At 43.1% G+C, this 24,465-nt stretch overlaps 1 protein-coding gene across 1 annotated transcript; it reads right to left on the reverse strand.

Annotated features, from left to right (window-relative positions):
• Positions 1-3,664: 3,664 nt before the first annotated feature.
• Positions 3,665-24,360, reverse strand: TOMM70 (translocase of outer mitochondrial membrane 70). The gene is made up of 12 exons (XM_084270265.1): positions 24,067-24,360; positions 16,927-17,100; positions 15,511-15,637; positions 12,813-12,922; positions 10,866-11,014; positions 9,444-9,651; positions 8,743-8,877; positions 7,534-7,641; positions 6,722-6,838; positions 5,798-5,895; positions 5,163-5,285; positions 3,665-4,213 (listed from the first exon to the last, which is right to left on the reverse strand). Exons 1-12 carry the CDS (start codon positions 24,331-24,333, stop codon positions 4,060-4,062), a joined length of 1,770 nt encoding a protein of 589 aa, XP_084126391.1. The 5' UTR covers positions 24,334-24,360; the 3' UTR covers positions 3,665-4,059.
• Between the last annotated feature and the right edge of the window lie 105 nt (positions 24,361-24,465).

The following is a 24,465-nucleotide window of genomic DNA, read 5'->3' on the forward strand; positions in this document are numbered from 1 at the left end:
GGCTCCACACAGGGCCAGCCAAGTCAGAGTGTGTGACTGAGTGCATTGTCCAAGCACTTCTTGAGCTGGGTGCTGTGACCACTACTGGAAGACACCTTGGTACTTCTGATGTAAATGACAAGAATTGGCAGATAAGGTTTTTGTTTCTCCTTGGGATGAAGAGAAGCAGCTCTACCTCTCCAGCCTTTGCCATGAAGCTTTTCATTTTCCCCCAGCAAAAGTGAGAGTGATGCTGAAGGAAACTTCAAAATACAAACCCAGGAGCTGAGAGAAAGGTTTGGGCTTGCTTTAGCCAGCTCCGTTTCCCCTCCGGCTGTTTTATTCACCCCTAGGGCTGCTACTGAGGTATTTTGGGTTTTTTGTTGGGTTTTTTTACTGGTCCTTTGGCTACTTTGGACTGAGCATATAGAGGAAGACAAATGGTTAAATTAAGCCAACCCTCTCAAAAGACAGGTGTCAGTTCCACTCTATCTATTCCTGCAGCCTGTGTTTGGTCTGTACTTCGCACTGCAGTTTGGACATGCTGTACTGGAACTTGTAAGAAACCAGCCACAGAGCATAAGGTGAAATGACAATTTATTTGTTGAAAAATAAATATTAAAAATAACAATTCAGGTCTCCTGCATTAGATCAGTGCCTCCCAGATACTCAACAATCAGCACCTATGACAGCCATCGCAGGGTTCCTGGTAAGTTACAGCACCAGTTACACATCCATGTTTCTATACTGCTCCCCCTGCCTTTCCTGCCCATGCTACGATAGCTTCCATGCAGCACAGCAGACACTAAACACCATCTTTGGAGGATTCAAGTAGTGCAGGATTCTCACATACTGACCCCTTTTAACTCTAAAAATGCTGACTGTCCTCTGCAACAGCCGCCAGAAGCCCTTGGCCAGGACCATCCTCCCCCAGCGCCCCACGTGGAGAAAACTGATGAACAGCTGTAGGGAGCTACTTGGGTGACCTCAGCTGAGCTCAGTGCTCTTCAGGCTGTCAGCACAGCACCTGGCTTTTGCAGGACACTCTGGGGCCTCCAGTGCAGTCCACTCAGGTTTGATACAAATGGGCTCTGAATTTGGGGGGAGTTCAATGAAAAAAAAGATAACAGAGCAGTCAAAAGTTGGTCTCTGTGTTTGTTGGTAGAAAACAGGCACATCGAGTATCTGTATCATACATACGCACTGGGAGCCTGGAAGTAAATGGGCAGTAACAGCCCTGGTAGCAGCTCCAGAATTTCAGCCTGGTGGAGTTTCAGATTCTGTTTAAAGTGATGGCAGCAAAGACAGGGACACCCATGGGAGCGGGCGGTGCTGCTGCTGCGAGTGGGGAGCCTGGTTCAAGCTGCTCCTACTCTGCTCTTAGCGGTTCCAGGCTCAGTTACAGAACAGCGCTTTAGCCTGTTCATTCCCTCTTCGCTTTCAATCTGCAATTGATTCAATTTCAGTTCCAGCCACTTCTCACATGAAGTGTGAGTCCCTTGCAGCACATGGATATCAGGCGCTTACAACATCAGAATTAAGACACAAGACAACTACGTGTAGAGGCAACCTCCCTGGCTCTAGGCCACTCCAGACTTAACCAGTACCAGCTTCCTACAGTATTTCAGATTAATTTACTTAAATAGCTCTAATACTTGTTTCACTTCAGCTCTCAATGCCTGCAAAGGAAAACTCTACAAGTTCAGGGGCACAGCTGGCTGAAAGCAAAACCTCAGCTCTATCAGCCACGTAAAAGATAAAAATAATTTATAAAAAATCCCTTTTGGTACTCCACCTGCATACAACGCAGTAACAGGCTACCAGCTACTCAAGATGCCCAGCTTTCCTGGCTGGACTTCCCTTCCCCTATAATCTTCAGCTCTCAAGATCACACCACCGTGGGTGATGAAAGCAATAGGATACAAGATTTGGTAATTCCATGTCTCCATTTTTTCTTAAAGGTTGGAGTGGGAGAAGGTGACAGGGAGTCAGCCATTCAGTTCTTCCTAGATTTAAAGCAACCTCAAATACACAGAGCGCGCCCCTGCAGAGTGCGCTTCCACCCAAACCTGTTCTTATACATGTCAGAGAGAGATACTTGAAGGTAACGTTTATTTTTCAGTTTACAGGTGCTACGTCATTTACAAAAAACAAACCTTACAGATAATGCATCCTTTCAGTGCAGTTTCCAACTAGTTCAAGAACAGGCAGAAGTCCGTGATGATTTGGAATGCTAGGATTTGACAGCACATGCTTTTTTCCCCTTAACTGATGATTGGGTGGGGCAAGGAAAGGGGAAGAGGTGGGGTGAAGAGGAGAAAATGCCAATGTCATAAGGCCATGCGAATAAAAACTCCTCAGGAGAACAGGACGCATCAGTCAGCCCGGCATAGTTTGGTTCTCAAGTAACCGACGCAGAGACTGGAAGTTGCAGAAGACGTTTGACACCGGGTACGTGCAGCGCCCTCAGAAGCTGCGGGTACCTTTTGGTGCCTTCCATTCCCCACCAACACTAAGCCTCCAGCTCACCTACCGAGCGAGCGAAAATAGAAGGATTAAATCGTTACGCCTACTGTCCACTGTTCCACTGCTCAGCTGCTGGGAGAAAGGAAGGTCAAGGTGAACGCACAAGCTGCTGCTCTATAGTGTTGCAAGTAGAAAACAAGACAGATCAACCACACCATGGTTCAGTTCTTGAAGAGATGAAACACATCAGACAATTCAGCACAAGCAAATCTAAGGTTTCGGGGTGGAAAGAAGTCCAAAGTAGTGCCTGGCAGATTAAGCTACACTATATGAAGTATTTGCATGAGGCTCACCCAGCCAATGTCAATCCCAGGAGAGGCAAGACGGACTGAGTGAAGCAAGAGAGCCCTCTGTGAGGCTCCCACCTGGAGGAAGACGGTTTGTATTCGCATTCAGTAACCTGCCAATCCCCTACTTGCCGAACAGTTGCCTCCTTTCCACGGTACCTGTAACCTTGGACACGGCAGGGCCCAAAGAACAAGCAACCCACAGACTCTAAATCCGTTATCTAAATTTTGGCCTATGCTTCATTCCTTATTTCACTTTATCCAGCAAAGGGACTGCTCGAAGCAGCAGGTCAGACCACAGGAGTCTCTAGAGACCGAAGAGAATTTAGAGAGTCCATGAGCTGCTACATGTAAGCAAGTGTCAGAGATTATAAAGATTATACGCAAGCATGACCTTACCTTGGCAGCTCTACTCCCAGCAGCGCTTTCTAGTCTGGAAATTCCCTCTGAACCCTCTGGAGCCATTTCCCATGAGACTCCAGCAAGGACTGCTGCACAGGAACACAGCCTTTCTTCCAGTAAAAACCAGGCTGGCGCAGCACTTACCCCACCTTTCCGCAGCCACCCTCTGCACTGGCTCTGCGATACAGTACATGCACTAGGGCCTTCTGGGGGGACGACAGGGACTGTTGCTTTAGCTCCCTGATAGCTGCCGGAGGACTATGTCTAAGTGAGTGATGCAGGAGGTGGGAGGGGCTTTAAGGGAAGATTGTGCATGCTTGCATGTATTTACAGGGATTCTCTCCGTTATCTACTGACTTAAAAAAACCCCTCTATTATTAAACAGTTTGAAAATTAATTTTTTTCCTTTTTGCAAAATTAAAATCAACCCTCAAGGATTAATTGCATATAAAAAAGAAACCTATTTTACAGCACTGACTAGTATTACCTTTAAAATCAACAGGAAAAAAACCAACATGCTGTAATATCGTTTGATAAAGCAAAAATCGCCCACAGCATAATCACCCCAAATGAACCAATGTGAAGTTTTTATTTGCATGGCCAAAACATCTTCCTTTTGTTCCTTTGCAACTTTTATTTCCCTTGAGAGGCAAGGTTTCTGCTGCAGAAGGAACAAGATGCAACACCGCATACTTCCTTGAACAACCACTCCCACAACACCTAAACATTTAACAGATGTAGCAAATGACAACACCACGAATGGGAAAAAACTAAGTTCCACCATTCAACATGGTCTGCAACAGCGTCTTTAGGTCTGGCTGAAGTGGGCAACTTCACTTTAGAAGGTCGTTTCCTCCTCGTTTCTTTACAGCGTCGGTGGCTTCAACCCATACTTCTTCGCAACTTCCGTCTGGGCATAGGCAGCATCACAGAGGGAGTAGAGGTGGGCCATCTCCATTTCGGATTTGGCCAGGTTGATCGCTTTGTTGAACATTTCAATGGCTTTATCCAGATTACCCCTGAAATAAACCAACATGTCGCGCAATTAGAGCTGGCAAAGCAATCTCTGTACCTCTACAGCATCTTTTTGCCTTCCAGTCTCCCCTCCTAAGAGCTTAAAAGGTACCACCACAAGAACTTGTGATGATGGTGAGCAGTCGTTATGGAGCCTAAGCAGCCAGGACAGCTGTTAAACAGCCTTCCTATCGTGGACCTCCACGGGTGGCAGCGAAGGATAAAATGTTCCTCAGAGGACACCAAGTTTACTACAGAGACAATGCTGGGATGACTAAAGGAACTCTCATCTCCCTTGAGAAGAGTTGGGACACTTAAAGGAAAACTAGCAAAGACAAGCTCATATTATTTAAATAGGAAACACTTCCAAAATTTCTCGTGGCAAAAGCTTGTCTGTCCTTTTGCTGGCTTGACACGTAACAAAAGACTACCGTACTGTCAGCTACACCCCAAACTTCTGCACAACTGTAATACAGTGCATTGTTACAGCACAGTGCAACAGACTTTCCTCTTTACCCTGTGAGCTTGCTAACTGCAGTCCTATTGCAATTAAATCCCAGTGGTTGGGGTTAAGAGCGTAGCTCAAGCTCCTCAGTACAAAAGCTCCAGTAAGATGTTTAAAGGCCACCTTAGATACACAAGAATCCTAGCAATGATTAAGGAAGGCCCTTTAAATGCAGAAGGGATACTAGTGAAACATACACAAACTCATCTGCATGTTGTCCAGTAAATAAGAAATTGGTGAGCATGGATCATAAAGCAAAATTACACCACAGAGAAAGAAAGACCTTCCCCATGAGTTACAGAACAGAAACTGGGACATTGGGTAAGAGCTGACCTTGCACAGTACTGGGGAAAAGGCTTAAGGAAAGCTTAAGATCCATGGGGAAGTCTGAAAGACTGCTTTAATTTCAGAAGTAAGAAAGAACTTTTAACACTGCGACTCTGCATTACCTTTGCACTTCAATCGTTCCCATGGTTTCGTATGCAAAATCACATTTGTTATCAATTTCAATGGCCTTGCTTATGAGTTCTAATCCTTTGTCTAAGTCTTGCTTCCACTGGAGCTGAAGTAAACTGAAAGAGAAAATTTAGAATAAACTCCACATACTCCTTCCATAACCAAGATCATGTAAGCCAAAAAAAAACCCCCAACACCGCCCCCTCCAATTGTTTCTACTTGCTATTGTAAGGTAGACAGTAACTTCCCTGCTTTTAAAAACATGTATGTGAAAGTCACTTTCAAGAAACCATGTTATCAGTTTAATGACTCTAAAGAGGAATTTATCCCAAGACAACCTGTTACAAGTTACTTCATGAAAGAAAACTTCAGCACCAGGCTTCAATTAACCGGGGCTAAAGTTAAGGGTCATATCCTTCAAGTAGTTACTCAATTAGGAATGAACACTAATGAAACTCACCTACAGTTCAGTCAAGAGAAACTACAGCGGTAACTTTAACAGCACTAAGCTGTTCTCACACAGCTATTTTTCCCAGCTAAGCTTCCAAACACAAACCTTCAGTTAGGGTTGATTCATCTAAACATGCCAACTGCTCCTGACCAAGAGGATGGCAAGCTGAACACGTACCCTTTATGAACATACGTAGTAGCATTGTCTGGCTCAAGGTCAATGCATTTGTCATACATTTCATCAGCCTTGCCAAACTGCTGCTGATCAGTTAGTGCCTGCATGGAGAGAGAAGCTCACAGGTCAATACACAACCAAAACACGCACTCTCCCCTCGGCTAACCCGGACGCTGTGAGGGGGCACACAGCGCACTCCGCGTGGAGCGGGCCAGGCATGCCCGGGTACCCCAGTTTGGTTTCGGAATCGAGGCTTTTTAGAAGAAAGCTGCTAGGCTTCCTGTGCCAAACTGTGATGGGAGATCCACAAGCAACATGCTAAGTGTCCTGTGAGGAAAAACCATTCTAGAAGCCTGTGCCTGTGCCACCTTCTTCCCTCTTCAAATGTATTTTTCCAAAACAAAAGCCATCCGTGCGGCCTCCCCACTCAGTACCAGAGCATCTCATGCACCGTGTTAGAACCAGCAGCATGTTTGCTTAGAGAAGGAACAGGTCTCTGTTACACGTGTGCTCTCAACATCTGTACTGACCTCTGACTGACCAGTGCACATCATTTGTAGCAGAACAAAACTGTTACCCTAGTTCTACACATTTAACTCCCAAATTCCTAAATTACCAAATTACCTGACGGCCATCAAGTGAGATGACACACATACGCAGGAAGTCAAGGGGAAGTGTATGCCAGACCTCCGTCTCCTAATAACAACCCTTGACTCTTATCACTTCGATTCTGCTCCAACAATTCCCCATCTACTTCCTCCACCCCAGAACACCCATGCCATAAATTCAGGCAGCTTATTAAAGACAGCGTGTCTCATCTCAGAACTATTTCTCAAGGACCTTCCTGTATTACTTGAAGCAATGTGTGCTGTCCACAATAAAGGGTACAGGAGAACGCAGGATTTTCTTTAACTGAGAAAAACATACCTGAGCATAGAGTGCATAGCCTTCAGCACACTTTGGAAATTTTTTAATGACATCATCAAAGCCCTTCATGGCTACTTGTACAGGCAGAGGATTGCTTTCCGTGTAAGCCTGGCGATACTAGTCAAGAAAAAAGAAAAAAAAGAGGGGGAAAAATTAAACACCACACACACAAACAAAAAGAAAGTTCATCAGACCTCTACCCACTTCCCCAAGACATGCACACATCATAACAATTACAAGTTCCACGGGGTTACATGTGACATGTCTGTACATCCTAGTAAATCTGGTTTTAGGAACCTACCGTGTGTCCAAGCCTCTACTAGAGCAGACTTGGAGAGAAGAAAGGATGAAAGGAGGAAGCCATTAAGGCCTGACAATTGACAATAGCCTCTCTCAGTTTCAGAAGCCTAGAAAGTCCAAGTCTGGATTTCCTCCTTGCTCACTGCATGCAAAGCCATTCCTGCATGCAGAGGTACTGTACTAGCCTGAAATAGCCTGTTTCGTGAAGATGAGTTTTCCACAAGATTAAAGCTTGGCTTAAATCAATCTTATGGCATACAATTAAGAGTGAAGATTTGTGGTTCTCTACCACAAAGCAGAAAAGATAGCTTCCTGTGCAAAACAAAAGCAGCAAACCCTTGCTCCAACTGAAGGAACTGCTGCAGCATCTCCTTACCCTATTATTCAAGTATAGGGAGATGTCTGTTGTCCTGCTTTTCCATTAAGTTGGAACGAAGCAGATAAACACAGTAGGTTCTCCAGAGCTCTTTAAAAAGCAAAAGCACCCAGACAAACACCAGCACGATACCTACCAGAGCGAAACATTTCTGTGCTTGAGCCAGGGCAGAATCGGGTCGCAATCGGATACATTCATCAAAGTCTTCCACAGCCTCTTCAATTTGGTCAAGCAGGATTTTCAGCTAGCCAGAATGAAAGAAAATCCTATTGCTGTATTCAGTACGTGCTTCAGGCGCTTCAGTCATCATTCAGTTACCATCGGTTACTCACTTTGCCTCCAGTTTCACAGCTGCCTAGAGGCCTATAAAACCCATGACTCAAGCCCACTGCCATAAAAGAAGAGCCACCAGGAAAATGTTGGCTTCATGCACAAAAAGGCAACATCCATGTGTAAGGGGTGGAGAATGCCTGCATTTTAGACTGCTGCCATTACTGGTTTAGCACTACACCCAGCCTCCAAAACTATGCATATTTTCTCAGGTTGCTTTGCCTTGCTGCAGTTAATGCCTGTGGGCTTGCATTTCAATTTCTTCCCCCCTTTTTTTGGCACTTTCATTCCTCCACAGGAGCGAAGCTCACCTCAATGTTCTCTTTCTTTATGGTGAAGCTACTGTAAAACACTAATTTTCAATCTGCAGAGAACTTACAATCAACATGCAACACTACTCTTCTGAGCACTACAGAGTTCTGCCAAATTCATGGGGTGAGGCACCTGATCCATGGAAGTCTTCCTGACCAATACAACTTAGTACATCTGCATATGGTAGTGCTTCCGTTTTCTTCCAGCACCTTTTACGTTACAGTTCTGTGGAAGCAAGCCTCTCTAGGCCTAGAAATTAGTCAAGGACACAGCAGTGCCCACAGTCCAGAGAGGGAGGAGCTGAACAGATGCAAGCCTAGGCTGCAGTGCCGCAGATGCCCAGTCATCAGGAACACGTTACACCCACTGTAACAATGTTTCCTTCTATGCAGATGTTTCTCTGCCCTATCAGGCCCCTTCACAGAGGGGTCTGTACCTGCTGTAAAGGTGTGTGCGCCCCTGTTTGTACTGACAGAGGGCTGAACCTGTCGCTTTCTGATCCATCCTACAGCTACACAAATAAACTGCTTCTGCATGACCCCAACCTGCAGATGAGACTGTGTGTGCATTCTGCAGTAGTTCCTAACTCACTCATGTTTTCCTGCCAGTATAACGTGTCTGCAACGATGTACTGATCTTTATTTTCCTTTAGGTAAACACTGAAATATCCAAGTGTCTGGACAGAACCGCTCACGTGTCTTACTTGTCCTCGATGGTGGTAAACATCTGCGTTCTGAGGGTCGATATCAGCAGCCATGTTGAAGTCCTGAGTGGACAGCACGGGCTGCTGCTGCTGCATATACATACTCCCTCGTTTGATCAGAGCGTTAGCTCGGAGCTGCAAAAGAAGTTCAGAGAAGCATCAGCCACCCCAACGTCCCTCCGGATCTAGGTCTTCCTTACAACTACAGCACAGTTTTCATTGGACTGGTTTCTCCCACTGACAGATTCCATTCATTCTAAGCAGGAGCACATTTTATATCAAGTTTAAAAGAATCAACTCCCTTACTTCCTATGCTTCCGTCTCGGTGGATTTTCAACCCCACCAAAAATCCTTGGTAAGACAGCTTCCCTATGCTTACAAACATTTTTGAAGGAATTCAAGACACAAAGGCAATTAACGCTTTATGAACTGATTGGGCAGACAGGGTAAGCCTCCAATTCGTTTAGCTTCTTCGTTTAACAAGCTCTTTAGCTTGTACTACTTAGCACAGCTGTCAAAAATAAAGAAGCCCTTGAAATACAATTTGTCAGGAATAGAAAGATGAAATGGTAAATAAACCAGAACACTCCCATTAACATACCAGAAAACCTGGAAAAACAAGCTCTTGAACTATACTGCAAGTTTCCCATCTGACTTACACTTTCTCAACCCAAACTGAGTGCAGCTGTGACAAATCTTACCTTCACATTTGCATCTTCCATGCTGATGACCTGATCCAGGTCTGGTTTGGCAGCATTTGCATTGCCAATCAGTAAGTAGAAAGTAGCTCGTAGAAGCAAAGCTTCTGCCATGTATTTTCCCTTTGCTTCAATTTCTTTTGTGCTTTCACTGATAATTTTGTCATAGTTCTCTTCTTCCATATACTGTTTTGCTCTCAAATAGCCAGAGCTGTAAATGATGTAAGAACAGTTGTGTATATACATGCATTCACTGAACACTGCATTTCAATTCAGACTTTTCATTAAACTGTAACAAACACTAACTTTTGTGACACTCAGTTACAATACCAGCATTGTAAGTAAACTTACACATTATCCTGGATGAAGCCATCACATACTGAAAACAATTTAGACAAAAAACCAACACCCAAATTACACTGGAAATAAAGAAGAATGTTTTAAAGCTCTTGAACTTGAGCTTCTTTTGTTCCCCCCTTTTTTTCCCCCCACATGAAGGGCAGCAATAATCTCTGCCTTAAAGCAAGAGGGCTGGGATGGAATTCCAGGTCAGGAAAATGAAATACATTAAACCTCACAATGTGCATCTTATATGTGGATGAAATGATTTCGTAGCAAAAATGACAGTGAGCACTGCCTTCTCCTGAGTGAAGTGCCCTGCATTTAATGAATCTGCCTGCAGATCAGGACAGTGTGTCTTACTTTAAAAAAATACAAAATTCATAGCACTGTTTGCAATGGTTTCCACACTGACAGCAGTGATATCTCCTAAAAATAAACTGGATAAACAGCACAGTAAGTTAAAGCACAGTAAGATAAATCACCATCCATGTGATGCTCAAACTGCACTCAAAAAAAGCCCAACCAAAACACACCAAACCCAAAATAAAAATCAAGCTTTTCTTTCTCAGAACAAACCTCTCATTCAGGTGCAGTCTGATTCCAGAAAGATAAAACATCCTTCAGCTTCAATTGCTGTAAATTTGTAGTTTCCATTAACAGAGACCCTTTCCCTAGCTTCTGTTCTCCCTTCCAACCCAAAGGCTAAATTTGCTCTCTTCCCTGGAAACTCTCCTTCAGTATAAAAGGTTCTTTTCTCCAGAAGCATCATTCAGCACTATCCAGTCCTCCCATCTCCTAAGCTTTGCTATGGTACTGCAGTAAATATTCAGCCTACCTTCTCAATCTTATTGTCCTTCCTCTGTTTAACAGATCAAAGCCACCTCCAGTTTGCAACCAGCTAGTCAGCTTTACTAAAAGCTTCATTTTTAATACTGTTCTCATTTCATAGGCTCACTTTATTACCACAGGTTTTCCCATGCAAAGTACTATAACAGTAACAGCAAGTTATACTAAGCAGGAAGTTAAAATCACTGAAAACTTAATTCCAATACAAAATAATTCCCAATTGTACCGTGCACTCACTTTTCCTTTACTTCAGAAGCCTCTCCCTCCTTATCTTTATCTTCATCTGATTTCTCACCCTTAAGCAAAGGTTGGGAGATGATATCATCTGTGAAAGAGCTGAAGTAGGATTTAATGAACTGTGGTGAGGGCATCAGAGGCTCCCGATTCTGAAACAGAAATGTAACTTTAAGTCACTAGACGGTAAGATCTGATGGCAGATATGGAAATAGATAAACTAATGTGATTATAAAAAAATCACTTATTGAAGAACCAACTATCCACCATCTCATTTGACAGTCTGGTATTTTTGATTTGACATTTAGGAATTATTTATAAGATCACAACTACTTATCCACCTCAGCAGAAATAAAGTGAAAATACTCAGGAGAGGAAGGAGATGGTATCTTTCCTCTTACGAGGCTGGAAATGAGGGCTCTCAGGGTATCGTAAGACCCTGGGTGGCTGCACTAAAGCAGGATGTGTGCACCTATATTGGGTGAAAAATGCAAGCTGGCAGTTCCAGCACAAGCCTAAATTCGAGTAGATTCTGAGTGGTGACTTGCTCTTTCTTCCAGGCTGTCCAAGAGGAGCTTCAGCACAATGAAGACTAACAAATTAACATCCTATTTCCACGCGGAGTTTGGCTCAGAGACCACATATTTTCCTTCAAGTCCCAGAAGCAAAACCCCCTCAGGTACAAAATGCTTTCTACAGCTGAAAAATGTATTTCTTGTTCAAAATGAACACTCCACACAAGAGTTACAATTCAATCTCCCCTGCAAGGGACATCTGAACACGCTCTTCTGAAGCTCCTATCAAAGTTCTACTGTAACACTGCCGATCTGTAGCATACCTGTTTACCTGTTTTATGACGCTACCCACCACCCTGAGAGCACAACGACTTTTTGTTATCCAGGGAAGAAATTCAGTACCTCAAAACCAAGGTGGATTTCTGTACTTCAACCATCACCACAGAAACCAAGCAAATACGCTTTAATAACAAGTGAGAATACCTGTCCCAACCTACAGCCACTTAAAATGACTGCTACCCCTCCTGGCTACCCCTATACTGCCACGGTTCTCTTTTCTGTGGTTTCCAAACACCAACACGAAGGCATCAGCACCAAATACTTGTACTTACCTGCTGAGCACCTACTTACAGAAACGGAATGGAAACATCCTGTGACTGAATGTGACAAGTAATTTGTGGCAGTTAGGAGATGGAGGCATATTTCTAAAGACTGAATCAGGAAGTCTGACCGCTAAGATGATGTGATTTTGCACTGCATCATTTTTAATTAAGCACATTTTTTTGGTTAAAAAACCCCCAAACCTTAAAACAGTATTATTTTGCCACTTTTAAAAATGCAGAAATTCTCCTGTCAACTTAAATCTCTCCTACATTAAATTTCTATTTAGAAAAACACAAATAACCTGGGGAAAAGGCCATCAAACCATCATTCATTTCATTTTAAGCTATTCATTACATATGGAACCAAAATTTTCATGCATTTTCAATTCTTACTTACATGCCTTCCTGTCTCAACACCCCTACCTAAATCAAGTGTCTGATGTGCAGCTGAACATTTGGCTACTGCTGTTCCAAGATACCCGTTTCCATTATGTTGCAAGTCTCGCAAAGCCCCGTGTAAGGCAGCTCACCAACTTCAGTGTGTCCTGAACGTCACAGTAAGTTTGATTATTAAAGGCAAACATTAATTAGAAACAGGCATCTCTTCCCTACTGAAGTTTCAAAAAGTTTGGACAGGTCCCAAAGGAAAAAAAAAACCCACAACCCCACATTGATACAACAGTAGCTTTGTACAAAACCCTTTGTGTGGACTCTTTGACTTCAGCAGATGAAGACAGTGACTTGCTCACAGCAACTGACAGAATGCCAACAATCAACATTTCAATAGCCAGTCAGGTGAAATCAGAATTTGTCAGCAATATCACAAGTCCTACCTTGTATTTCTCTTTAGCCTTTTCTTTTCCAAGGAGTTTAAGAACTTTATCAGCTAATAACATACTTTGCTGGTTTTGGAAGGCTTCTAAAATGCAGACTGCAGTGACATCTAGGAAACAACATACAAAAGTGAGATTAAAGACAAATTCTGATATTCACTGGAGTACATGAAAATGTGCCACTATTCCGAGTCATTGTCAGACTAATAAATAAAACATTCTCTCTCTCACCAGTTTTCCGTATTCACCAGGTTTTCCAGGACACAAATTTGTATCAGAAATTATCTCTTTTCAATAAAACCACTTTGTGACAGTGATTGAAAGAAATTACATTTATTTTTTCATGTTTTTATCTAGAGACAAACACACCTAGATGAAGAGTGAAAACGTATATCTCCAGCAGGCGCTTTCAACATTATGAAACTTCGGAGATAGTAATTATGCTCATACTACGTACACATTGAAAGGGTTAACACAGCTTCTCTTCTGGGACTACTACTGATTACCTACCTTTAAAATTCATATTCATCCAACCATGCCTTTCTCCTTCCTCAGTTCAGGAACTCTACCCTTATTATACCTCAGATTTTTCTGCTCACCTCTATGACTTTAGAACAGAGAAAGTTTAAGAGAAACAGCTTGCTGGTGCATTCTGAGTGCTGGCCCATGTCCTCCACACATACAGCTTCTGCAAATGTTAACCCACTGCTGCCTGGATCATGCTTTGCAGTGTGAAATGCTCTTATTTATTATTTACTTTTAAAATTTAATTTTACTCGTATTTTCATAAAACTCTATTTCATAAAGCAAATTTATTTTATATAATATAATTATTATTTATTGACATTATGTATTAGTCATTATTTCTCCGGATTCTGTAAAGCAATACTGCCACAGATATTTTTTCTATTCAATTTTCACTTAAACATCAGTAAAGATGGAACTTGCAATTCAAACAGTGTAGTGTCAATACACTCGAAAACCAAGTGTTTTACCCTGGAGTTTAAGTATAGTTTCTGTAATTGTACACCCTGTAGGTACTATTGTGCCATTATTTACACACAATCCCCTCCCCAGCTCTATCATGGCCAAGAAGCTCACCGGAGTCCCTGGGAAAACATGTGATACCCAGGAACATTGTGAAAGATACCGGGTGCAATGAAGCACCTCAGCAGACACGCTTTGCCCTGAGCAAGCGGCTCTGGGCAAGTAGTGCCCAGACTTGGGTAAGGCAGCAATGTTCTCCCACATTACACTGCCAAGGATCACTGGAGGAGTTCTATGCTGGTGGTGATGTGGGTTTTTTTTGGGGTGGTTCGTTTGGTTTTGCTTTCCTCCACTACACAGACACCCCCTCTTGGGATTGTACTGGCCATACACAGTTGGCAGGTAAAAGCAGGATGGTATTGAAAAAACAGAGTAGTTCAGGAAAAAAATAGGTAATTTTCAGATCTCAAAAAACTACAAGCTAAAAATCAAACCCAACTCAAGGTTGAAAATAATTGCTACAAACATTACTGCTACTAACATTAAAAAATGAGTTATGACACTTGATCTTTCTTGGGGCTTTTATCACCTCTCAGATTATTGCAACTATATAAGGTGGAGATTTTATTATAGCACTCTGGAAGTGCGGCTGTTGGTCAATTAAGAGACTGCAAAAAGACCACAGTAAATGACCTAAGCAGTCCTAAATGACCTGAGACTAGTCACTATAGTTTTACAGAGCAGAAAGGCATTCTCCCAGCAGATAAATAAATAAATAATATTTCTGCATCTTATTTACCTTATAACTTAACAGAACTAATTCTTAGCTCTTATACATAATTAAACTATTTTCAGTTATATTTGCCAGTCAGAGCACCTCCTTATTTTCTGTCCTTCTTTGATAATAAGCACAGCTGAAAATTTCATTTGCTTTTTAATCTTACATCAGCAGGAATGATTTCCCTTGATGAAATTGAAGTGGGTCCTTTCAAACAGTGTCCCTTAGCTCAAAAGTGCCTTCTGACAACACACCTAACCTGTAGTACTCCTTAATTTTCATGGCCTCTCAGTCATGTCTTCCTGACAGTTCCAAGCATATTCTTAGGAACAGTATAAGGAAGGATTTAGCACAGTAGTTTCTGCCAAATACACAGTGTTGATATTTAAAAAAAAGTTTTAAAGTTGTTCCAATTTTCCTAAGTTATACCTCAGAACAAAATGCTGTTTCCCCTTTAATACCTGACAAATGCACTTAATTGACTGTTACACTCTTGTTTCTAACCACGTATCTCCACCTGCAACAAACATCTTGGTTTCTGCAGCAGTACCATTTCTCTTAAAGGATCACAGAAGAACGTTTGGCACTGTATGGAGACAGACTGACTGCTGTTGGGGCTCTCCACTCAGCATGTTACATGAATTCTATTCTAAAAATGTAGAGAGTTTCCTGGAAAAAGAATACCTTGAGTGGCTGCAAAACAGCAACTTATCGGCCGCTATTTCAAATCTAAGCAGATGACAGCTGAAGATGAGAAAAGGTTTCCTCTTACAAGAGAAGAAAATGTATTTGCAGTAGCTATGAATAGTTTCAAATAAATAATTCTGTATTCCTGTAGTTACAGACATAAAACCAAAACAATCCCATAAGTTACTCTCTCCCAAGTGCCCAAGCTAATTCCACTTTAAAGTATACACATCAAGAGACACTCACCTTCTAAACATTCCTTCTTATTGTCTAGCTTCTCATGAGCTTTTGCACGTCTGAAGAGAGCTTTTACATATTTAGGGTTAAGCTCAACCGCCTTTGTGCAGTCTTGTGCCACTTCTGTCCATTTTTGCTGTGGGTACAAAACACCACAGTGAAAGACAGCCTACTCAACCACATTGTATTAGCTTTCCACTGCCAACTCCAGGGTCATGCCCACCTAACGGTAGCTGCAGTTCCCAGGGCTCTGGTTCTATCTGCTTGCTTTTATTTCTGCAAGTTTCTCAGTAAGGAGCTGCCAGGTACCACTGGAAGCCACCTGCACCAGAAGAGCCACAAAACAGAAAAGCAATTCCTACAGAAAATGAAACCAGACAGCTGTACAAAGCTTATGGGAGAAGATTATGAGTTGATGCAATGATGTCTGCAGGAGGGAACATCAGGACTGAAAGACTGATACAAAAACAACACAAGAGAAAAGGATGGAAACATAATGAAAACAACAAATAAACCCAACAAAGTGGTAACACTTCTTTATAAATTTGTTATATCAACTTGCAATACTGTATCAATTTGCTATGTTACTACAAAGGGATGATAACTTATTATGTAGCAATCGAGATGGTCAATGAACTACATGGTATTTAAGGTCCCTTCCAACCCAAACCATTCTATGATAAGGAAGAACTGAAAATCCATTTGATAATAAATTTTGCAGGTAAGAGTTTTTTTCTAGTAACTGAAAAGGATGAACCAAAACCTTCTGGGATTAAGATGGCATAAATTAGTGTTATAAGTAGTATTTGATTAGACAGGAACTGTTTTATCTCTCCTCTAACTTTAAAGACTAGACTTCTCTAATCACACTGTCTCCCATACTTCAGACTGTAAAAAAAATCAATCCATTTTTCCACTCCCTTATACAGGTCACCAACTTGACCGTATAAGCAAGTGTACTGATACCATATCAAACACTGGTTGACTTCTGCAACTGGTATCAAGTATACTCAGATATCAAATCAACGTTACTTCCTTGTGTGTAAAATTCAGGTCTTGGGCTTTAGTAAGATGTATGTGATTTCTTGTTTGTGAAATTTTTCAAGTAGCCTTTCACCTAACAGTTAAAGAAACACTCTAGTAGTGAGAAGCAAAACTAACTTCTATACAAGAAAATTGTTGCACAGGATAAGAAACTAAAATCTTGGCTTACAAGAAAGGGATACATAAGAAATACAGGAGATAGATAGACTGAGATATATGTGGACAAGTACAATGAGGTAGTGAAAAACAGCTGCAAGCAACAGCATCTTGTGAAGGCAGCAGACATCACTACCTGGGATCTTCCATGAAAAAAAGTAACAAAATACACACTCTATAAGACAACTTTTTAGAATTAGCACATATTTATCTTTAACTTCTTACCAGCTGTTCATAGGCAGCGGCTCTATTTTGATAGAAGGTAGAAAGATCAAGGTTTTTCTCAGGAGGGCACAGGCTGATAGCTTCAGTGTAACACTGAATAGCTTGCTCGTATTTTCCTGCTTTAAAATATTTGTTTCCTTTGTTCTTGGCTGCTTGGGCTCTATCAAGAGGGCTCTGAAAAAGAAAGTGGTAAGTCAGTTCATAGAAGAAAAGCATCACCACACACAAGCTATGCACTTAAGGGATGATCTTCAAAGATACAAAATGCATTTGTGTGATAAACTCTAGGCTAGACTTCTGAAAATCTCCCTCCTCCTATTTCCTGGAAAAACACAACTGACTTTCTTTGCAAGTGTATCAGATACAATACAAACTCTTCAAAAGATGCACTACAGTGGTACTAAACAATGCAGTGATTTCTCTTCAGGAAGCTCAACAGGTTTTAACCTTACACGACCGGTGATCAGAAGAATCGATGAGGTATGTTACTTCTCCAAAGACAAATAACTTGAGACAACAAAGCTCTCAAAGCAATTCAAACAGGAAAAGTTTCCTACTGAAATATATATAGCCTACAAGGCCAGAGTTAGCTCAGCAGACTGAATTAAATACAGAAAACACTCTGTGGAAAGACCTACTGAGCAGGACAAATAAAACCTGTAGGTAAAACAAAGCTGGTTTACTCTTCATACACCTGACAACTAACTTGACAGGTGACTCCTCCACAGCTTCAGACAACCTGCTTCATCCGACCACTAACACAAAGCAAGCACTGGACCATCAGAGCATGCCATCCTTAGCAGAGGATGGAACACATTGCTAACTGGCCTGTTACCTGTTAAATGAACCTTGGCATTCTGCACAGCCTGTTGATTATCTGCATCTCTGCAGAAAATAACAGTGCTACCCGTAACCCCATGACTTACAGACCAGTTATCACATGTTGTGGTTTGTAAGGAATCAGATGTAAAAAGCCTCTTTATCAAAGGGGTGTGATCCACGTTCAAGAAATACAGAGCTAAACGATCCTACCATTAATCTCCTGGATTTCTGCTCCTCTCTTACAGCCTAGCTTGAAGGATCAACATTTTGGGGCATTTCGGGCTAGACCAAAATGAACAGACGTACAGCATCAGCAGATGTGCCATCCTGCCAACCTCTCTGGGGCAGGAAAGAACACAAACCTAGGGGCAGTAATGCCTTACACAATTGCTGGAAGATTCACTACATCTCACCTGTTGAATCACACACCCTGGGATTTGCTGGCAATTGTAAATGCTGCTCTTTGACCATACTACTGCCTACTCTCGGCCCGCGCCCACCCCACCCCCACCCACAGTGTCAAACTACACCCAGACTGCTGTAGGGCAAGTTTGAAAGCATCTCTGCATTTCATCAGCCTGCTTCCCTTAATGTCTGCTCATTTCATAGCAGTGTGATAATTCTTAGCATCTAAGGAGTTGCTGTATGACCCCTCTTTTTAAGGCCTGGTTTCCAATCATGGCATAAGAGAAACAGATAATGAGTGCCAGTCTTAGTTCCTACATAAAAATAGACATTCAAATAGAACAAAGTATCCTACACGCACTCTCTTGAGGACAGACTTGCCAGTGAAACCTTATAAGGGAGAGAATTTCTTAAATATCCCTTCTGCCAGAAATGCTCTTCTCTCACAGGTCAACAATCACTGAGATTACAGGAAATCAATGTGCACCATCTCCATTGTTCCCAGAACAAGATAATCTGCATGGCTTTGGGACTTTTGCTTATTTTAATCTTTTATGCATTTGGATTTAAATAATTAACTTCACCCTTTTTTGTACACTGCAATTCTGTGGATACACAAACCAGAATTAAGAGTGCAAATATTTTTACTGAGAGACAAGTAACTGTGTATTTAAGCAGCTGTTTCTTTAAAACTCAACAGAAGTTTGAAAAGGTTACATTCTCTTCAAGGATGTCCTAAAATTAGCTCCAAATACAACATCACTTCTCTTTTAACTAAGGAAAGGGTTATGGCATAGGCAGCAAACTTACGACGCGTGAAAGTCAACTTGATTTTTTCCTCCTGGATTTCTATAGCAAGCCACATTAGAAATGTCTTTGTGAAATAATCTACAAAATTCATTACTGTTCCAATTTACTCAGTACCAAAAAGAAAAAGCAGGAGATGTGGGCCATGTTCTAACCTTCAGACCCGTTTTCCCGGTATGAAAATCACTTGAAGCTGCAGAGGTTAAGCCGATGGTACAAAGAGATTACTACTTCATGATCACTGCCAATTCCTTGAGCCCCTGGTTCCATTATCCCTGCATCGCGACTCAGGCTGACCAGAGAGTCTGCTCCGCCCTACGCACTCGGGCAGCCCCTGTGTTAAACACCAGCTACAGGGGAGGACTACTGGGTAACATCCAAATGCAATGGCTGCTCCAGAGTCAGGTGTGGGGCAGGAATCGTAACTGGAAGCAAGAAATTTCTAGCTCTGGGGCTGCCACTGATGCTCTGCTGGTCTCTCTGAAGCACAAATCTTCAGACAAGCCTACGTGCGTGCAGCAGGAATCACAGCCTTTAGAGGGTACAGGCATAATGCCACAGGAAAACCCATAAAATCCAGCAACTCTGTTATCACAGTAATCTTTGAGTAACAGTAGTAGGATCACTACACGCAAACAGGGACACAGAAATGAATCATCAAACAGACACTAATATCCCAGTTACTTTCTGCCTCAGACAGTCAAGAGTTAGAGCACAACATGCCATAACGTAATGAAATCAGCAATAATGCCTATGGAAAAAAAAAATCTTTTTATTTTATTCCACCTTAAACTACATTCCTAGCTCTTAAATGTTTTTTCTCTGTAACCTCAGTCATACTATTCTGCTACAGTCCTCTGTATGCATACAATACATCACTGAAATGAGTGGACGACGTTTTAAGTACAAAGGTTGATACAGTTCTGTACCATCAGTAAGGCCATTCTGAATAGGACTTAGATGAAGCACAAGCAGTGAGTTTCAGCATTTTCTTCTGACTGAAAAGGACCTGCGTGCCCTTGTCTGATAGATGGCATGGAAAGGGACCACTGCTTCAGCTGTCAAGTTCTTTGGGTCCTCCTGGACCCTCCTGATGAGATCAGGTACCAAAATATTATGTCATTTTATTTCCTGAATACCCGCTGTTGCCGAACACCTATCTTTTTTCCTTTTTTTTTTTTTTGGTAACATTCACCTCAAGTCTTCTCTCAGACCTATAATGAAGGGCATTAGCCCAGTATGAGTGGTTTTAAGACTCTCCTTAGCGCTAAAGCCATGTGAGAAAAAGTATGTCCACATGAGCTCAAGATATAAACTGTGAGTACAAGCAAGAACGTATTACAGTTAGAAATAATTCAGCTCAAGTTCACAGTACAATTCGTCAGTGTTCTCGATCAGTCACCTTCCTCGGAAACCAGTATGTCGCTCACGCCTACCATGAGTAAGTGACCTGTACATGAGCTGTCAGGAGTCTAACAGTCGTTGTACTGCTATTAGACACACTTTACGTTTTCTGCACTGGTCCACTACAGTTGGCATTAAACACAGAACACACAGCGGGTTGATAATGAGATGTATTAGGCAACAGGTGCACAGTACAACAGAAATTACTTCATATTTTGCTTAGATCAACTCAGAGTAAGTATCAACATAAACATATCTAGACAAAGGGGTTTAATTGGTTCATATACTGATCTAATGCCACAGCAGTGGCAGGCAACATTCAGTGACTCCTACTAAAATAGATACTGGAAAGAAGCCATACTAGTTGGCTGTTGATCCCGTTATGTGGCACTACACAGGCCAAGGAGTTTGGCTACGTTCACTCACCACTGCACTCAAGGACTATACCCAGCTCAGAGAAAAATGTGCAAAGACAGCAAACTGCTGTGGACCCAAATGGCTTTGTCTGCAATGCACAATGCCATACCTCTGACTAAACAGTGCAAGGATCTCTGCTCCATGCTTCCTCACGCACCAAAACCACAGGGCTAGCGAACTTGCCAGAAGAGTTAAGGGGTGAGATTTGGAATATCACAGACTTGCAAAAGGAAGTGATTTTAGCTTAAGGAGAAAAGAAAATACTGAAGCAACCAACACATTACCTCACTGACTAACCAGTGCTCACTCCTGTCAGACTAGTAGGGTATATTCTTGCTAAGTTATTAAGTAAAAAAACATGAATTGACTGGATATCAATTAATGCAATAAATGGAAAGCAATTTGCCTCTCCAACACGTTTAAGTTAAGCAACATTCACTACAAACTAAGAGATCACATAAAAGCCAACTGCTGTTACTGAGTAACCAAAACACATTCCATCTAAATGGTCAGAAACAATGGCATTTTCTGTAATTAACAGATGCAATTTGACTTCCCAACCTTTGAGTCACCCATAGATGCAGTTTTATTATCAGCACTTAACTGGTCCAATAACTAGTTTGTTGTACCACTGAGGAGCTGTGCTTACAGCAAAAGGAATCTCTGAAGTAGTTCAGCTTTTCCCGATATAGCACCTAGGCTGAGGGCTTCTGCCAACACGTCAAGTCACAGATCACACTTGGACAGTCCATCTATGCCAGGAGAATCCTCTAGTGCAGACACAGCCTGGGGAAAAAAATGTGACGCCTCTGCAGCAGGTAAAAGCTTGAACTGCATGCAAAATAGCAGTAAGTCTGAATGAAGACTTCAGACCCTACATATTTTCAAAGAACAAGCAAAAAAAAAAAATTCAAGGTCATTGTCTTCAGAAACAATGAACAGAGCATCAAATGGATACAACACCTGATTTAATGAAATGCACACAAGGGGCTGAGTCCTAAGCTACACTCACCAGTAAAAGAATAGTTACCCGACACACGTAAGCACACTGCTGCTGGTAGCACATTCATGTTTGACCTGTGGTTTTTTTAAGATTTCCCTACTGTGTTTAGGCTGAACTGAGTTACTGGCACTTATTCACCATAGGGATTTGTATTTGAAGTCCAGCTGAGTTAAAAAAACCCTACATTCCATCACATTAGAAAGACAGACCAATACAAGACATGTAGTTAACAAATAGAGCATCTGCAACGATCGTGTTTTCAATCAAGTGTCTTACCAATAATACCCATAACTAATAAAATGTGTTGAAGCATGAAATCTATGCGACTGCTCTGGATATAAGAAACAGGAAAGCAATCCTACACACACACGTAAAGCAGCCAAGGGAACCTGCAACCACATTAACTTTCTTCCTGCAGCCATATTTTGATTAGCTAGACAGTTATCTTGTCATCAGGCAAATCTGCTACTTTCTTCTACTCTACTATCCTAAGTAATCTCTCTCACTTCTTTCCAGTATAAGCAATGACACTCTTCAAGGAACTCTGGATCATAGCACTCAACTATATGCTTACCCTTAGATGCATATTTTAAAATCAGGTGCTACATGTTTTAAATGTTTTAAGTTCTTGCTTCAAGTACAACTACAGAATGACAACAAACCACCTGATAAATACACTGTAATTCAGAAATACGATCAGCAAAGTCACTTCAGCTACACAAAGGTCACTAGTAGCCTGCAAACCAGAGCTCACACATAGCAAGCATGCTGCCATAAATATGCCAGATGCTGTCTGCAGCCACAAGCCAAAGTTACTGCAGTAAACAAAGTCTGAATTTGTTCTCTGTACATCACTTGCTCAGTACTCTTGTCCATGAACCAACAAATCGTTGCACTTAAGTAACTGCCTCCAGGTCCAGTGTAGGTTTTGCAGCTCACCAGGCTTCCAGGAATGCCTGAAGGTACCTATGATTCACTACCTGTGGAAGTTGCCACGCTCTCACCACTCCCATGTGTTCCTGCCACTTCCCACCCCTTCGCATAACATCAGTCTTAATCACTGAAATGACCAAGGTTACAACCAACCTTTTCCAGCCTCGTGGAGCTGATGTCTTCTCTGCTGATCATTTCAGACAGGAAGTTTAAGCCCTGGTCTGACAGTTCAGAGCATTTCAGGTGGTACATAAGAATTAGAAAAGACAAGGCAGGAGTATCTTACCAGTCTTTTCCCATCAATGCATATCTGCTTGCCAAACTGCAAACATGCTTGTCAACTGCAACCTTAGATCAGTAATATAGTGTGACCAACACAACACATCTATGACTGCAGATGTGCATCTTAGAGGACATTTTCCATATGTACATACGGAAGAGAATCATGGATCTGATGTGGACCAATTTCCCCCAGTTGTCCTTCAACTTTTGTGTAGACCACTTAATCTGAAAGTTCTCAGAGCTGCAATTCACAACAGGATAAACATAAGTTTTGAAAAGCAATCTATTAAGGGAAAGTCTACTCTGAAGTCTCAGTTGTTTGAGCTGAATGGCTTTTGCATTTTCATGGGAAATACTTCATTTACAAAGAAGATCTTCATTGTGTTTTCTTTCCACTCTGCTGTATCCGATATCTCAGACTAACACACAACAGATCATACAGGTCCTTTTCAAAATACTGAGCAACTTACTCATAGCTATCCCCTGCCTCAGGAGCAGAAGGGCATTCACCCAACGGCAGCACACCATCAGCTCCATGTTCGCCTGGATAACGCCCGCTTTATGACAAGACACATTCAGCAACGCACATTTCCCAGTCTCAGCGCCAGGACCGGCACGAACGCACAGGCACACTCCTAACAAAGCACTACCAACCTGGCAAGACAGGGGAAAAGCCAGGAACGCCAACACCGGTTACACAGGCCAGCGCCAGAGCCTCCCAGTCCTGCACAATGAGGACGCCGGCCCCGCGTACTGCAGCACAGCTCCATCCCCTCACACGCCTCCTTCGAGGCCCGCACCGAGACTCTGACAACGGCCTTTCCCACCGGGCCAGCGGCGCGCCCAGCGCTGCCTCTGGCAGAGCCCGGCTACCCACCAACGCCTCTCCGGGTGGCAGCCGCGGCGACTGAAGGGCCGCTCCCCAAACCCCTCCGCGGCCGGGGCCGAGGGGTGCCGGCCCCGCGCCCGGCGGAGCTGAGCCCCGTCCCCACCCCTCGCAGCGGCGCTTCCCCACCCCCCCCCCCCGCACCGCGGCGGCGGGGGGCTGACGGCCGGCGCGCGCTCACCATGTCCTCGCGGCCCGGCCCATCGGGCTGCCCGCCGCCGCCGCCGCCGCCGCAGGGCCCGGGGCTCGCCCGCCCCTCGGGGGTCTTCCGCTCGCTCGCGCCCTTGCCGCCGCGGCGGGCCGCGCGCCGCGACCAGAGATAGACCGCGCCGGCGCCCAGTAGAATGGGCGCCCCCAGCACCAAAGCCTGCTGCCAGCGGGACAGCCCCGCGCCGGCCCCACCGCCGCCGCCCGCCGCCGCCGCCTCCACGGGCTTCGAGGCGGCCATGACGCGCTCACACCGCCGCCCGGGGAAGGGGAGGGAAGGGGTCACCGGACACCCGAGGCACGCCGGGAGGGCGCGGGTCGTTAAACTTCCGCCCGCCGCATGGTACGGCGCCACCTGTTGGAGCGGCGGTAT

This window comes from Gallinula chloropus (assembly GCF_964237585.1).
Source record: "Gallinula chloropus genome assembly, chromosome: 1".
Classification (NCBI taxonomy): domain Eukaryota; kingdom Metazoa; phylum Chordata; class Aves; order Gruiformes; family Rallidae; genus Gallinula; species Gallinula chloropus.

Coding starts and splice junctions, on each gene's coding strand:
- TOMM70 (XM_084270265.1), bottom strand. CDS start 24,333: ATGGCCGCCTCGAAGCCCGTGGAGGCGGCGGCGGCGGGCGGCGGCGGT. Junction 12,923..15,510: donor TAAGAAGGAATGTTTAGAAG/GTGAGTGTCTCT, acceptor GTTGTTTCCTAG/ATGTCACTGCAGTCTGCATT. Junction 11,015..12,812: donor AGGCTAAAGAGAAATACAAG/GTAGGACTTGTG, acceptor TTTCTGTTTCAG/AATCGGGAGCCTCTGATGCC.